The sequence below is a fragment of the Mchenga conophoros genome, linkage group LG4, assembly GCF_057382185.1.
Source record: "Mchenga conophoros isolate Kocher_MC1m ecotype Shallow Benthic linkage group LG4, M_conophoros_male_GT1.1, whole genome shotgun sequence".
In the NCBI taxonomy this organism is placed as follows: domain Eukaryota; kingdom Metazoa; phylum Chordata; class Actinopteri; order Cichliformes; family Cichlidae; genus Mchenga; species Mchenga conophoros.
The window spans coordinates 35,876,255-35,890,164 of NC_140529.1; the positions used below are offsets into that span (position 1 = coordinate 35,876,255).

General features: G+C 41.1%; 1 protein-coding gene across 1 annotated transcript in view; it reads right to left on the reverse strand.

The window, feature by feature from the left end:
- The window catches only part of LOC146576688 (myosin heavy chain, fast skeletal muscle-like), a 98,979-nt gene that overhangs the window by 84,677 nt on the left and 392 nt on the right, over positions 1 to 13,910 (reverse strand). Inside the window, exons 3-26 of the mRNA XM_085272130.1 lie at positions 11,677 to 11,820; positions 11,448 to 11,604; positions 11,277 to 11,304; positions 11,058 to 11,169; positions 10,876 to 10,968; positions 10,670 to 10,733; positions 10,274 to 10,372; positions 10,092 to 10,195; positions 9,873 to 10,011; positions 9,676 to 9,794; positions 7,467 to 7,616; positions 7,227 to 7,397; positions 6,835 to 7,144; positions 6,635 to 6,726; positions 6,022 to 6,109; positions 5,815 to 5,932; positions 5,597 to 5,720; positions 5,382 to 5,518; positions 5,048 to 5,303; positions 4,722 to 4,964; positions 3,733 to 3,909; positions 3,511 to 3,656; positions 3,345 to 3,435; positions 2,858 to 3,247 (exon numbers count right to left, since the gene is read on the reverse strand). Coding sequence (XP_085128256.1) covers positions 2,858 to 3,247; positions 3,345 to 3,435; positions 3,511 to 3,656; positions 3,733 to 3,909; positions 4,722 to 4,964; positions 5,048 to 5,303; positions 5,382 to 5,518; positions 5,597 to 5,720; positions 5,815 to 5,932; positions 6,022 to 6,109; positions 6,635 to 6,726; positions 6,835 to 7,144; positions 7,227 to 7,397; positions 7,467 to 7,616; positions 9,676 to 9,794; positions 9,873 to 10,011; positions 10,092 to 10,195; positions 10,274 to 10,372; positions 10,670 to 10,733; positions 10,876 to 10,968; positions 11,058 to 11,169; positions 11,277 to 11,304; positions 11,448 to 11,604; positions 11,677 to 11,820 — 3,552 coding nt within the window. The remainder of the gene's footprint in view (positions 1 to 2,857; positions 3,248 to 3,344; positions 3,436 to 3,510; positions 3,657 to 3,732; positions 3,910 to 4,721; positions 4,965 to 5,047; positions 5,304 to 5,381; positions 5,519 to 5,596; positions 5,721 to 5,814; positions 5,933 to 6,021; positions 6,110 to 6,634; positions 6,727 to 6,834; positions 7,145 to 7,226; positions 7,398 to 7,466; positions 7,617 to 9,675; positions 9,795 to 9,872; positions 10,012 to 10,091; positions 10,196 to 10,273; positions 10,373 to 10,669; positions 10,734 to 10,875; positions 10,969 to 11,057; positions 11,170 to 11,276; positions 11,305 to 11,447; positions 11,605 to 11,676; positions 11,821 to 13,910) is intronic.

Sequence of the window (13,910 nt, forward strand, 5' to 3'; positions counted from 1 at the left end):
AAAACGTACAGCTCTGTTATCACTTCCAACATAAATGAAGACAGAAAACTAAACAGCAGTGACATTTGTAGGGTTACTGAAGTTTGGCTAGCTGGTATATAATGATGTGCTACGTGACCGCTAGCGACACAGCTATGTTAGCATAATATAAACAAGCTAACTTTTTTTCTCACTCGATAAAAGTTAACGTGAGTGTTCTCGGTGGTCAGGAACTAGGGTTGCCAACCGTCCCTTAAAAAACGGAATCGTCCCGTATTTAGAAACAAAAGTACACGTCCCGTATTGAGCTAATAAGGGACGCACTTTGTCCCGTAATACAGTGAGAATCAAAAGTAGTCTATAACTTTTAATGGAATTAACGCTTTGTTGGAAAACATAATTCCCAGCCCCTCTCCTGCTTTGTGACCAATGAGCTGACAGCACACTTATGACAATTCGAGTATGACAATTCAGATTACCGCTCATCTCATTGGTCGAGGAAAGGTCGCTTACGGAGAAAATACCGGAAGACAACAGATGACCACAACAAGAAGCATGGCCAACAGGGAAACAAACGCCGACTCTGCGGTGCAAGTCTCGGACGACAGTACACCTAAAGCTGGGCAGACACTGTGCGATTTTTTCAGTCACGTTATTCAGCTCCTGCTCAAACTGCACGATTGACTCGCAGGGGTTAGAAGTTGGTAGGTCACGATGCAGGTCTCACACTATACGGCCCGATGCTCTGATGCGACCTGAGTGCTCACACTGTGCCTCCATAAAATGAAGGTTATAACAGAAAATCTGTCGCTCGCTCTCCCTCTGTCTTTCACTCACACAGACACGCACACCACCATCAACTTTGCTAAATTGCTAATGAAAAACATTGATCAGGCAGCTGTGATTAAGCAGCAATGTAAATCCAACTATTTTCACGGTTGTTGTGGTCGTGATCATTTTGTGAGGCCACATCAAAAAGGCTCGGATGAGCTTTCCAAAGTTCTACAAGTTGTGCCTCCATCGCTTGTGTCCAGATCACACGCCGCACAGCCGAGCTGCACCGTCTTTTTCACCGACGTTTACCTGTTTGCGCGTGAGCAGTGTGAGCGGCTCACGAGCGATTGACGATCGGGAGCTGCTCGAGGTGTTAATCGCTTCTCGTTACCCCACGTATACTACACGACGCACGATGAAGGCCAAAATCGGGCCGATCACCAAATCGGTCGCACGACTCATAAATCGTCTCAAAATGGGCCAAAAATCGCACAGTGTAAGCCCAGCATTAGAGCAGCAATGTTTGTTCGCCCAGAGAAAGAAAAAAAGGCTGCGAAAGATAAGATAAGATAAGATAAGATAACCTTTATTAGTCCCACACGTGGGAAATTTGTTTTGTCACAGCAGGAAGTGGACAGTGCAAAAGTTATGACGCAAAAATTAGAATACAATAAGAATAAATACAGGGAGGAATGGGAAAAGGAAACCACTGGGCTGGGAACATGCACGATAACACCTATAAAGCGCACTGCACTGTGTGCCGGCGCACTTTTTCCATAGGCATGCTTCTAGTGGTGGGCACATGAAGAACATGAGGGGCGTGAAAGCTCGGGGAACCCTTAACCATTTTTTTGTCCACCAGGCCACGGCAGAAGCAGATATGGTATGTAAACACTGGTTTATTTTTTAAACCCTCTGGTTAAGGTTAATATGGGCATGTGCGGTGAATATCAGCGCTATGTGGCCAGAAGTGTGATAATATAATTTATTTTGTGTAATAAACAACTGCAAGGATAGATGATTACAACAAATTGATCACTAATACATAAAAGTAATACATAGATTAATAATGATGATGAGTTATGATGCGTAATCATGGGAACAAGCGGGTTTACAAACAGGAGCAGCTGATTAGCATTAGAAAAGCTGAAATAATACCTCAACTGAAGCCAATTGTACTAAATGCACTATATGTGCACTGTTACAAGAATATTTTTGTTGTATTGCTTTCTATTAATTTATATAATTTTAAGTTAAGCAGGGCAGAGTTCTTTTAAAGAAAGATTTACTTATATTCTCAAAAGTTAAGCATGACAGGCTTCTGTTTAAGAAGGAGACCTGTTTTACTGTGTTAATGTTGTCATTTTGAGCTAAAAATAAATGGCTAAATGATCATTTGTTTCCCATATGGTCATATCACAAAGAATATGCATCTGCTTAAATCAAATTCAAGTCAAATGGTTAAAAAAATAATTTCACACACAAAAAAAAGAGCTACCACACTGGGAAGGGTGAAGACAACTGGGTTGCCCGGCCCTGGCCACGAGGTGTCCCTTATTTATTTTTCAGGGAGTTGGCAACCCTATCAGGAACAAATGTAATCGCATGGCAGGATGCTGTAAAAGGACCAAACTTCAGCCAGGAGAACAACTGAGATAATCCATCCACAATACGAGGTTAGTCATTCATATACTGCTGCATGGGCTGGGCTGTAGTTACATCCTAAGGTTTTAAAAACTGAGCTTAAATAAATGATTAGCGGTAATAAAAGCCGAGGGAGGTCAACAGTGATCACTGACTGTTTTAGGAGCTTTTTGAGATCAAATAGAAGAAAATACAAAACATTAAACATGTTAACAACACAAAAGCCATATTAAACGCAGACTACTTTAGACCCGGAAGTAGGATTCGTCGCGTCATCACTTAACGACCGGATATGATGTTGACGAGACTGAATATACCTAACATGATATTCTCAGAAGCTCCACCCGCCTGCCATGATTGAAGCATAAGAATAAGGCGAATAAGCAAAATATCCTCAAAACTGTGGCTGAACTACTTGAGCAAAGCCTAAGGATGAAAAAGTGGAGTTCCGCAACATCACCTTTGCTTTTGCAACAGTTTCCATATTGCTGGCCAGATCATCAATCTCCATCTTCAGTTCACTCTTCTCCTTCTCCAGCTTCTGCTTGATTCGTTGGAGGTTGTCGATCTGCTCACCCAGCTCAGCCATGCTGTCTGCCTGCTTTTTGCGTAAAGCTGCCGTCGTGGCCTCATGGTGCAGCGTGGACTCCTCCAGGTCGCGCCGCAGTTTGAGGAACTCAGCCTCGTGCTTCTTGTTCATCTCGATCTGGGCGGCGGTAGCTCCTCCGGCCTCCTCCAGCCTCTCGCTGATCTCATCGAGCTCCCTGGTGAGGTCAGACCTCTGCTTCTCGATCTTGGCTCGGACCGCCCGCTCGGCCTCAACTTCTTCCTCCAATTCTTCAATGCGAGCCTGAAAGCAGAAAAACACAACACACGATATCACCGAGACTTAAACAGGTCATTTCTAACAGTGTTATTAATTTATGGTCTAACTCTGAACTTCATACATGGAGCTCCTTGATTTTCTTCTGGAGCTGGTTGTTTATAGCTTGCTCGTCCGAAATTTTGCTGAGCAGCTGGCTGTTTTCAAATTCCTTTCTGTGAAGATAAGAAGATATGAAGTATTTAATCAGTTCATTTCCACTTGAACACAAAACCACTGCAAAAGCTTACTTCTTAATTTTCTCCTCAGCTTGTTGTTTGTCATTTTCCAGGTCCATGAGGGATTCCTGCGTCAGCTTCAGATCCCCCTCGAGCTTCCGTTTAGCTCTTTCCAGGTCCATGCGGATCTTCTTTTCTTGCTCCAGTGAACCTTCAAGCTTTACAAGCAAATCGCACAAAGTTAATTGAGATATTTAGCGACACCAGGGTCTGAAAGTAGTCACACCAGCTCACGTCATCCACTTGCTGCTCCAGCTTAGACTTGGCTTTGGTCAGAGTGTTGACTTTGTCCTCCTCTGCTTGAAGGTCATCCAGTGTTTGCTGATGAGCCTCTTGGAGAGCTTTCTTCTCCTTGCTGAGTTTGGTCATGTTTTCATCCTGACCAGCCAGCTCCTCCATCAGGTTTTTAACCTGCAATAGGTCATAGGTCACCGCTATGAACATCAGAGTACAAACAGAAAATAATCCTAGAGCACACAATGAGTGAGTCCTCCTAGACTGAAACAGTAGATGGATTTTTGTCACATGACTTTGTTAATAGAGCACTAATAGAGGGTGAAGGACGGGCATTAACTTCTTGGTCTAAAACACTGCATACATTTAAATGGCCACCAGGGGGCGATATATGTGAAACTACACTTCAGCTCTGTACTTTCCTGATGACTTCCTGTGTTCAGTCTTGCACTTTGAGTTATATTGAATAAAAGTCAAATATATAACATTTGTCGCAGCGGTCCTTTGATGAATAAAGGTAAATATGTCTCACTAAACTAAAGTAATGTCTCTGTTCCCATTTTGCCGCTTTGGACTGAATCCGGGCTTCAGATTAGATCTAAGATGTTCACGAGGTTGTGAGACTTGCTGGTAGAAGATCTTGGGACCTAAAAAGCAGCTGTAAACATGCGAACATTATCATTTAGCTCTTAGCAATCGTGGTGTCTAAGTGCATAGAGCTGCGACAAGGCAGCCCCTTGTTGTTTTTGGTAATCTTGATCTATATAAAAGCAGAAAAGGCAAGGTGAAAAGCATTTTACTGATACCACTCATGTATTTGTGCAGATTGTGCAAAATAAATCCACCAACTTGATGGTTTCTACATGAACTGCCATTAAGTTTGATCAGGTTGATCGACATCAACAATGACAACGCTTCATGTAGAACAATTCACAGAAGATTTTTCCTCCCTATCACCAAAACTAAAACGTCCATTAAAAATCACAAACCTTGTTTTCGGTAGCATGTTTCTCCTTCTCAACTTTAGCCAGCGTGAGCTCCAGGTCATCGATGTCTTTTTTAAGCTCAGAAGATTCGTCTTCGAGCTTCCGCTTCTTGGCGGTCAACTCTGCGTTCATCTCCTCTTCGTCCTCCAGCCTCTCCGACACCTCTTTGAGTTTGGCCTCCAGTTGAATTTTGCTTTTGATCAAACCTTCGCATCTCTCCTCTGCATCACAAAGATTTTCAGAGTCCTGAGAAAATGAAATGATATACCAGCATTAAAAACGAGTGCGTGAACTCTGATTTGACTCACTGGATGTTATTTGACACTTACAGCTTGTACTTGCAGGAGGAGGTTATTTTTCTCCTGCAACAGAGAAACCATTTTCTCTTCGAGCTCCTTTCTCTTGGCCTCTGACTTTGCCAGATCGTCTTTACACTTGATGAAGTCTTCTTTCATTGTTGCCATCTCCTTTTCAGTTGCTGCGCTTTTTAGAAGTGGCTTTATTTTAAAGAACAGCTTCATCCATGGCCAGTGTTTGACATTCATGAACGAGCGCAGGTTATACTGGAGAATCCAGATGCAGTCTCTGAAAAACATACAGTTTTTATTCCCTGCAGTGGTTGTTTTTTAGGATTACTGAGGAGTATTTGTAATGATGGGCCACCTTTGTGCTATTAAATTGTTGAATTCTTTTCTCATCAGATAGCCACGACACAGAGCTTGAGTCTGGGTCACAAGAGAGGCCAGCTTTTCATCTCGCAGCTCCTCTAGAGTGCCGAGTAAGCCAGCTTTAAAGAATACCTGCAAACATTATGGCGTATGAACAGATCAGTTTGTACCTAAAAGCTTTTAGAACTTCACAGCACTCTGGACAAATACCTTTGTGGTACCAAACCGGTACTGTGTGTGGTCAATGTCAATCGAACCAAGAAGCTTCTCAGAAGCCTTCTTTCCATCGATGAACTGTCCCTCTGGGATGGCACTGGCATTCAGGATTCTGTATCTGTTGGATGTGGATAAATGGGAGCAATCATAAACACTAATGATTTAGTTAAATGCTCATTATTAGCTGTTTTTGAATTGTAATCAGTGCCAACCGCTGCTTAAAATCGGCATAAAGGATCCTGCTGGGGAATCCTTTCCTGCAGATCCTGATGCCCTCCAGCACACCGTTACAGCGCAGCTGGTGAATGACCAAGTGGTTGTCCATTACACCTGCAGTGAAGTTGACACAACAGATTATAATAATCAGGTAATAATTTGCATTATTTTTGTCTTAAATAAGTGTTTTCTTTCATGTGTACCTGGTTTTTTAATCTCATTTGGAATCAAGCATCTGACAAAGTGAGGATGTGTGCTCCTCAAGTTGGTCATTAGCTTTCCGAGATTTTCCTGCAGAAGAACAATTACCAGATCTCTGAGGTTATCACACATTTAGAATAAAGGTGCAAATAATCCAAAATCAGTTCAGTTCAGCATTCACACCAGGCACACATAATTTGGAAAATGAGACTATCAAAAGGAATCGCGGACTCGTCCTCTTGGGAAATGAGGTCAAATTTAAAGGTCCTTGACATCCAAAAAGAGACTCTATAAAACTTGTCAAAAAGCCAACATTTGTCAAGTGGAGTGATGTCAGCGACCTGACCTGAACATGAATCTTTTTGAGCAGATTTGATCAATGAGCAGTTTTTATGTTTTGGTTTTACTGAAAACAAGAGTTAGGGATATCCCATCCATTAGACCAACAACTTAAAAAACAACAACACGAGGAGGCTTTGCCACGATTATGGACACAAATTTCTCTAAGACCAACCCAACAAGTCATTAGTATTCAATTTGTGTTGCTTACTGGAGGATCACCACCCCTAAAAATCAAAACAGTGAAAGTTAACTTTCCACAGATCACTTCTGTACCCTGAAAACAGCAGACACTGTCTGAAATGAGCCTCCCTTCTTCTTTCCTCCCTTCTTTCCACCTTTGCCTCCTCCAGCATCACCACCTGATTCTGCAAAGAAGGAACAGAAATATTAGTTTGCATGTCTAAGGTTTGAAGTTCCCACTGATTTTCAGATTCAGGAAGTTTATTTCTGTGTGTGAAGCAGATATAATGTACCTGCTTCTGCACTGGAAAAAGAGGCATACAAGTACGACAACAGTTTCATTGATGACTTCTGGTACAGCTGCACCACCGACTCGTTCAGTGGGTCTTTGTTCTTCTCCAACCAGCCGCTAATGTTGTAATCCACGCTGCCGGCATAGTGCACCAAGGAAAAGTGCGCCTCAGGTTTGCCTTTGACAACCTTTGGTTTCTGGAAAGCACTTGTTTTGCCAAGATGCTGGTCATAGAGTTTGTTCTTAAAAGAAGCATCTGAGGCCTTGGGGAACATGCACTCCTCTTCAAGAATAGAGAAGATGCCCATTGGCTGTTGAATACATAATGGAAACACATGAGATACGGTGTCCAAAATGAAATCTGATGCATTTATATCAGAATGTTTATCCCACCTTTTCAATGAGCTCAATGCAGGCTGCCAGGTCCATACCAAAGTCAATAAACTCCCAGTCGATCCCCTCCTTTTTGTATTCTTCTTGTTCCAGCACAAACATGTGATGGTTGAAATACTGTTGCAGCTTCTCGTTGGTGAAGTTAATGCAGAGCTGCTCCATGCTGTTGAACTACAACAAGAACCCAGAATTCAACAAATAGGAAAGAGAGTATATTTGACTGCGAGAGTCGAAACTTACATCAAATATCTCAAATCCAGCGATGTCCAACACACCGATGAAGAACTGCCTTGGCTGCTTTGTGTCCAACATCTCATTGATCCGAATGACCATCCATAAGAACATCTTCTCATAGACAGATTTGGCCAGAGCACTGACTGCATTGGCGACCTTTTTAGTGATACAAAGTAGGTGAGAAAATACTGTGTGGGAAAAACAAAAAATACAATTACAGATAGCTAAAGGCTGTAAAGGAAAGTATACCAAGGTAATCTGGGCTTCTTGCACTTTATCCAGTCTATAATAATGTTCAGGCTAGTGAGCCAGTTCATTAAGGGGACACTGACATCAGTGCAGGGTGATTTTGTACACTAAAAAAATGAAACATCACTATTGTTGGTTTTGAGGAATCCTCTTGTACTCCTAACTCATAATAAACCCACTAAATTAGTGTTAGTATTAATTTGACCCGACTCAATGAAAATCAGTTGAGTTAACCTGCAATAATACAATATTTCACTGAAATAACACAAATAACTTAAGTAAACCCAAACTGTTTCCTTAACACATTTGTGTGGAACCACTTTTTAAAGTAAATCCCCCCCAATTTTTTTGAGTGTAGTTTTTGCCAGATGATACATTTTTATTTGTCTGCTAATTACACAAGGACATAGTCCAAGAGCTGTAAGCTAGGTCACACTAGAGGAAACCAAATAGGTGGGCAACCTCCTGTTGACTAGGAAAAATCAGTAGTTGCCCAGTGACTGTATTGGTGAAGGTTTGGAAATGATTGACAAATTCATAAAAGCTGGCAAATGTTTCGATCAGTCTGAGTCAGCGTGCACCAATGAGTGCAACTCGTCTTCAATGTGTCTCTTAAAAGTAATATTGGACCAACTGACTGTATTATGGTTATATATGGTTATGCATCTGTCCTGCAGCAACTGTGTCACTGTGCATGGAATAGTTTCTGTTTCAGGACTATGGTGTTCTGGCTTGACTATAAATAATAGTTTATGTGTATGTAGACAACAACAGATTTGATATTTTTGCACATTTATCATAGTTAATTATCAAATTACCATAAACAGCTTGCATTAAAATTACAAGCTGATATTCAATCACACACTGATTTGTCTTACTGCCATTTTAGATTCATTATACAAGGTTGCAATAATTTTGTGCAGCAGTCTCCAGCCACCGTTTAGCATAACTGTATGACTGGGGAGAACATTACACTAACATCACTTTATGACATTTTAATACATGGCAATGACATCATTGTGGCTGGACTTTAAAGGAATTGTTCATATGGTCTGAAAGAAGCTTATTTTGAGTTCCTTTATAAGGACTCAGTCTTTGACAGGTGCTGATTGACTTAAATGTCAGACTCGGAAAGCAGTTCTGTTCGAGCAAAGACCAATTAATGTTGTTTTTGATGGGGCTTTGAGACGTTTTACTTTAGTAAATTGGCATCCAACTGCAGTCCATCTCACCTGCGCTGCTCTTCTTTTCTTGCTATTTTGCATGTATATAGAAAGGTGCCCAAGCAAACAAATGCAGGAAGATTATGCCTACAAAAAAGCTGTATTCTGTCTAAGCCCTTGAATCCGCATTATGTATTTCTTACACAGAGAAATGTGAGTCCTTGACAGTCTAGTTAGTACAACTGTTGCAATCATTAGTTGCTATTTATCTTAGACTGGAAAATGTTATCAGTATTTTTAATTCCACCTGGGGGCCTAACAAGTGAGGCAGACAACTCTATCTGCCAAAACAAATGTAAAATCCAAAGAGATTTTATTAAGCTCTGAAGCTTATCCCTGATTCAGCAAAGTAGTGGAAATGAACTTCACAGGGATGATCAAACACCGAATCTCCCTGATTAGGTGGAATAATGGGAACCAGTGAACATGTTACCAGCACCTAACAGGATTCATCACATTAAAGTCCATTAGAAATCTTTGTACTGTGATCTTTGCATACTTTTCATTTTCTATTTTATTTTTGTCATTGTGTTTTATCTTGGAGTCCTTGGAGATGACAGTTCTTATGAAACATTCATGCCCTTCACACAGATCTGACTCTGATCACAGGATTTGTTTTCCAGCTGATGTGAGGAGGATAGCGACGACACTTCTCTTTGCATCATTCCCAACCCTCTGGTGCAGTAATTTAAACTATCAGTCCAAGCTATCACGCTTTAAGAGTCTTTATGCTGTTACTGTACCTGAGGGACTGTCTGACCTTTGGTGACATATTCATTCCCCACCTTCACTCTGGGGTAGCAGAGTCCTTTCAGCAGGTCGGCAGAGTTCAGCCCCATGAGGAAGGCGACTTTGTCTGCCACTGAGAGACAGAAGGACTTCTTTGACATAAAGACATTCATGGTGTGTTTATTGATAATGAAAAGGCAGAAGGACTCACCCTCAGTGCCATCGGGCTCGGCCTGCTCCTCACGCTGCTTCTGCTTGAACTTCATGTTCCCATAATGCATCACAGCGCCAGTCAGTTTGTAGATGGAGACTTTTTCTTCACTGCTGAAGCCCAGGATGTCAATGGCAGTCTGTGAAACATGACAAATAATGAGCTAAAGTTTAAATTTGTATGTCATTGCAAATGATTAGAACTGCAGAGCTGACTCACGTCCGTGGCCACCAGCTCTTCTATATCATTGATGCTGGCCACAGAAATCTGCCCCTGACTGATCATGGGGAAGTCATACGGGTTTGTTGTTATGAGGAGCATTTCTGAGGAGAAGCAGAACATTTCTTATAAAAATGTCTTAAAGTTAAATCATGCTTTAAGACCTAATATGCTCACATTACCTATAAGCTCTGGCTTGTGCCCGGTCAGTATCTGATAGAAGATGTGGTAGCTCCTCTCTTCAGACAACTGGAAAGTCACTCTGGACTTTTCCAGCAGATCTACATGGTTTTACAGGAAATAATTAACAATCCTGACCATCTAATACATGTTGTTTAGATAGCATGCATATATGTTTGCAACTCATTTAACTGTTCCTCAAATTAAATCTTTTTTTTTGTTTGTTTTTGCTTTGTTTTATTATATTTTGACTTCTTTAAACGACCTTAAGTCATTGTAAACTTTTCATGTTTTTGTCTATTGTGTTACACACATTGAGATTGCATGTAATTAAATGTGCTATATAAATAAAATTGCCATTATATGAGGATGACTCAATTACGTAAAAGAAAACTTACAAGTTTCTATATCAGCAGAAGACAGTTTTCCTGTAGTTCCGAAGTGAATTCTGATAAATTTGCCCTGTAAAAACATAAAGTCTGTGAAAACCCTCAAAGAAAACATAATACAAATGTCATCCATTGGATTTATACCCACCAAAACCCACCAAACAATTAAATTACACATCTTTCACTATTCAGTTTTCGCTGATTTAAAAACGTACAAATCTTGAGGAGTTATCGTTCCTCACAGTCTTGGCATTCCCAAAGGCTTCCAGCAGGGGATTCGCTGAAATGATTTGATCTTCCAGCGTCCCCTGAAAAACAAGACCAGCACCATGTTTGGGATTTGGTATTAAATCCAGGCTTCGGATCATGAGCTGGATTCTTGTCTTACTATCAGTACCTGGATTTTTCCAGCAGAGTGATCCTTCTTGTCACCACCGGACACTGCGATTGTCGCAAAGTACTGGATGACACGCTTGGTGTTGACGGTCTTTCCTGCACCAGATTCTCCACTGTGAAGACAGAATAATACAATACTTGAAGTCGGTCAATAAAAGCACTTCATTTTGTAATGTTTTGGAATATGAGGCTCGTTTTTAGCTTCCATGCTCAGACTCACGTAATCAGGACAGACTGGTTCTCACGATCTGTTGGGGAGAACATAAATATAGTACAAAATAAATAAATATAGTTGTACTTCAGTACAAATTTGTACAAAACAGCCATGTGAACTGCTGGTTTGTCTTTAATAATCTTCTAAAAGCTCACAGAAAGTCTTTCTCTTTCTCACCTGTAAGCATATTTTGATATGCATTATCAGAGACAGAGAAAATGTGTGGCGGGGCCTCCATGCGCTTTTTCCCCCTGTAGGCTGCCACCACCTGTGGGTCATAAACTGGCAGCCACTTGTAAGGGTTCACAGTGGCACAGAAGAGCCCAGAGTAGGTCTGCAGAGGAGAATATAAGTGGGACAAATCAGCGAGTCATATAGAGAGACGAGAATGTCGTTTATTACTTACATAAATCATCCACGCCGCATAACGATCTTTGAGGTTAAACAGCACAGAGGGCTCGTTGAGGTGCGTCATCATGGCCATGTCCTCGATCTTGTCGTACTTTGGAGGATTCATGGGAAGACAATCTTCGTCCTTAACTGTTACAATCTGTAAGAGTGGATGGAGAAGAGAAAAGGAAAGAGGAGTGATGAGATTCAGCACAATATAAAACTCAAAGAATCAGAAAAGCAAAATATTTTATTTTATTTTATTAGCTGCTACTGAGCTGGGCTTCGTTTGCTTCTGTTGTAGTTGTGTTTTGATTGTATGTGATTAAATCTGAAAAATAGCCAAGGTTATTCTTGTGCTATTAGTCTGTGAGGTTCATTATGTTCTAATTTTTAACAAATGATATCTCTCAGTGGGCACACGTGGCATAAACTACCTCTGCCTGGTGTGTTTATGCTCTGACACAGTGGAAAAACCACCCAAAGGAGACGGCTAAATCATTTTCTAAATGTGATTAAATTTGGTATCATGTGAGAAAAAACTTCAAAGAAAAAGATTCTCTTATAACCTGGAAGAGCAGAAGAGCATTTCTGCTTTAGGTTTATCATCTAAATGCGCATGTTTTCCTTTTCACTCTGAACAGGAGATTATTTCTTTAAATATCTGCAGCTGAGAAGTTTTGCAGAAGCACAAAATGAACTCGGAAGACCTCGTTTTGTGTTTGCAAAGACAACAAAGGACAGTTCAAACTAAAATGTCAGCAGAGGAAATCAGACGGCGATGGTTGCAGAAAGATGAAAACATTTTTAAAGAAGATCTAACAAAACTGAAACTTTTTTCTATCTGCTTTGTATCCAGAAGGACACAGCATAAAAATCAGCAACCATTAAGGAACCTTCACTGTTTTTTAAAAAAGATTATGACACTATTTTGGGGAAAATGCTCATAGACAAAATGTTACACAGTGGATAAGACAAATAATTTCAAACTCTCCTCTAAAAAATGACATTTTTTTAGCTTTACGTATATGTATGTTTATGTAGTAGATGTATACATATTGCCACATTTGGATTTACGTGTTGCTGGTTTCTTCATCTTTGACCTTAACCTTTTTCAGAATTGGACTAAGTGGTACTGACCTTTGGGAACCTCCTCACTCCAACCCTTTCGCTACCCTCACCCCTCCATCTTTGTTCTATCTCAAGAAGTTTTGACCTTTCTTTACTATTGTCTCCCTCCTTCCCCTGCAGGAGTGATGGAGGGAGATGAGGATGCGTGATACACTGAATGCATTACCAACCTCTATCCGTGCAACCTTTTCTCTCCTCTGTTATTTCTTTTCCTTCTTCTCGCTTTCTCTCTACTCTAACTGCTTTGGTGGAGCATCACATGGTGCAGAAGGCTTGAAAAGTGTCATGCATGCTGGCCGTGCATTGACTTTGTCTTTGTGCTCCAAAACAAATTGTCTGACGGACTGTTGGGAGGGTCATTGACATAACTTCAGTGACCCTTCCTGAGACAGGAAGAGACTGAACAGGCTGATCTGGAGGGCCAGCTCTGTTCTAGGATGCCCTCTGGACCCAGTGGAGGTGGTGAGTGACAGGAGAATGGTGGCTACGCTGTCATCCCCGTTGGACAACATCTCCCACCCCATGCAGGAGACTCTGACAGCACTGAGCAGCTCCTTTAGTGGCAGCTGCAGCAACCACAATGTGGGACGGAGAGATTTTGGAGGTCTTTCCTTCTAACTTCTGTCAGACACCACAATAAAGACTTTGCAGATGACCACACATGAGCACAGACACACACACACACACACATCCAATACACCATGGTAGCCATCGCCTAGTCTCGCTGATGTGCAATATTACCGAGTGCAATTTTTCTGATACAACATAGTATTTTATTCTGTTTTGTGCAGTATGTTATTCTATTTTATCTCATTCTATTCTATAGATTCTTAATTTTTGCTGCTCTTAACTTTGTACTCTCCACTTTCTGCCGTGACCAAAAAATTTCCCACAAGTGGAACTAATAAAGGTTTATCTTATCTTAAAACCCTAACCCTGGCCCTGGACAACCAGACTATGTCATTTCTCTTCTTACTCAGTTGTTCTCCAAAGTCTTGGCAATCAGGAAACAAGGAAAACAGTATTTATAGCTGACACACAAAGACTAATTTTGGCCTTTTCCTTCATGGATTAAGGTTAGAGTTGCCACCTACGACGACGCCGCGTGCACAAATATTC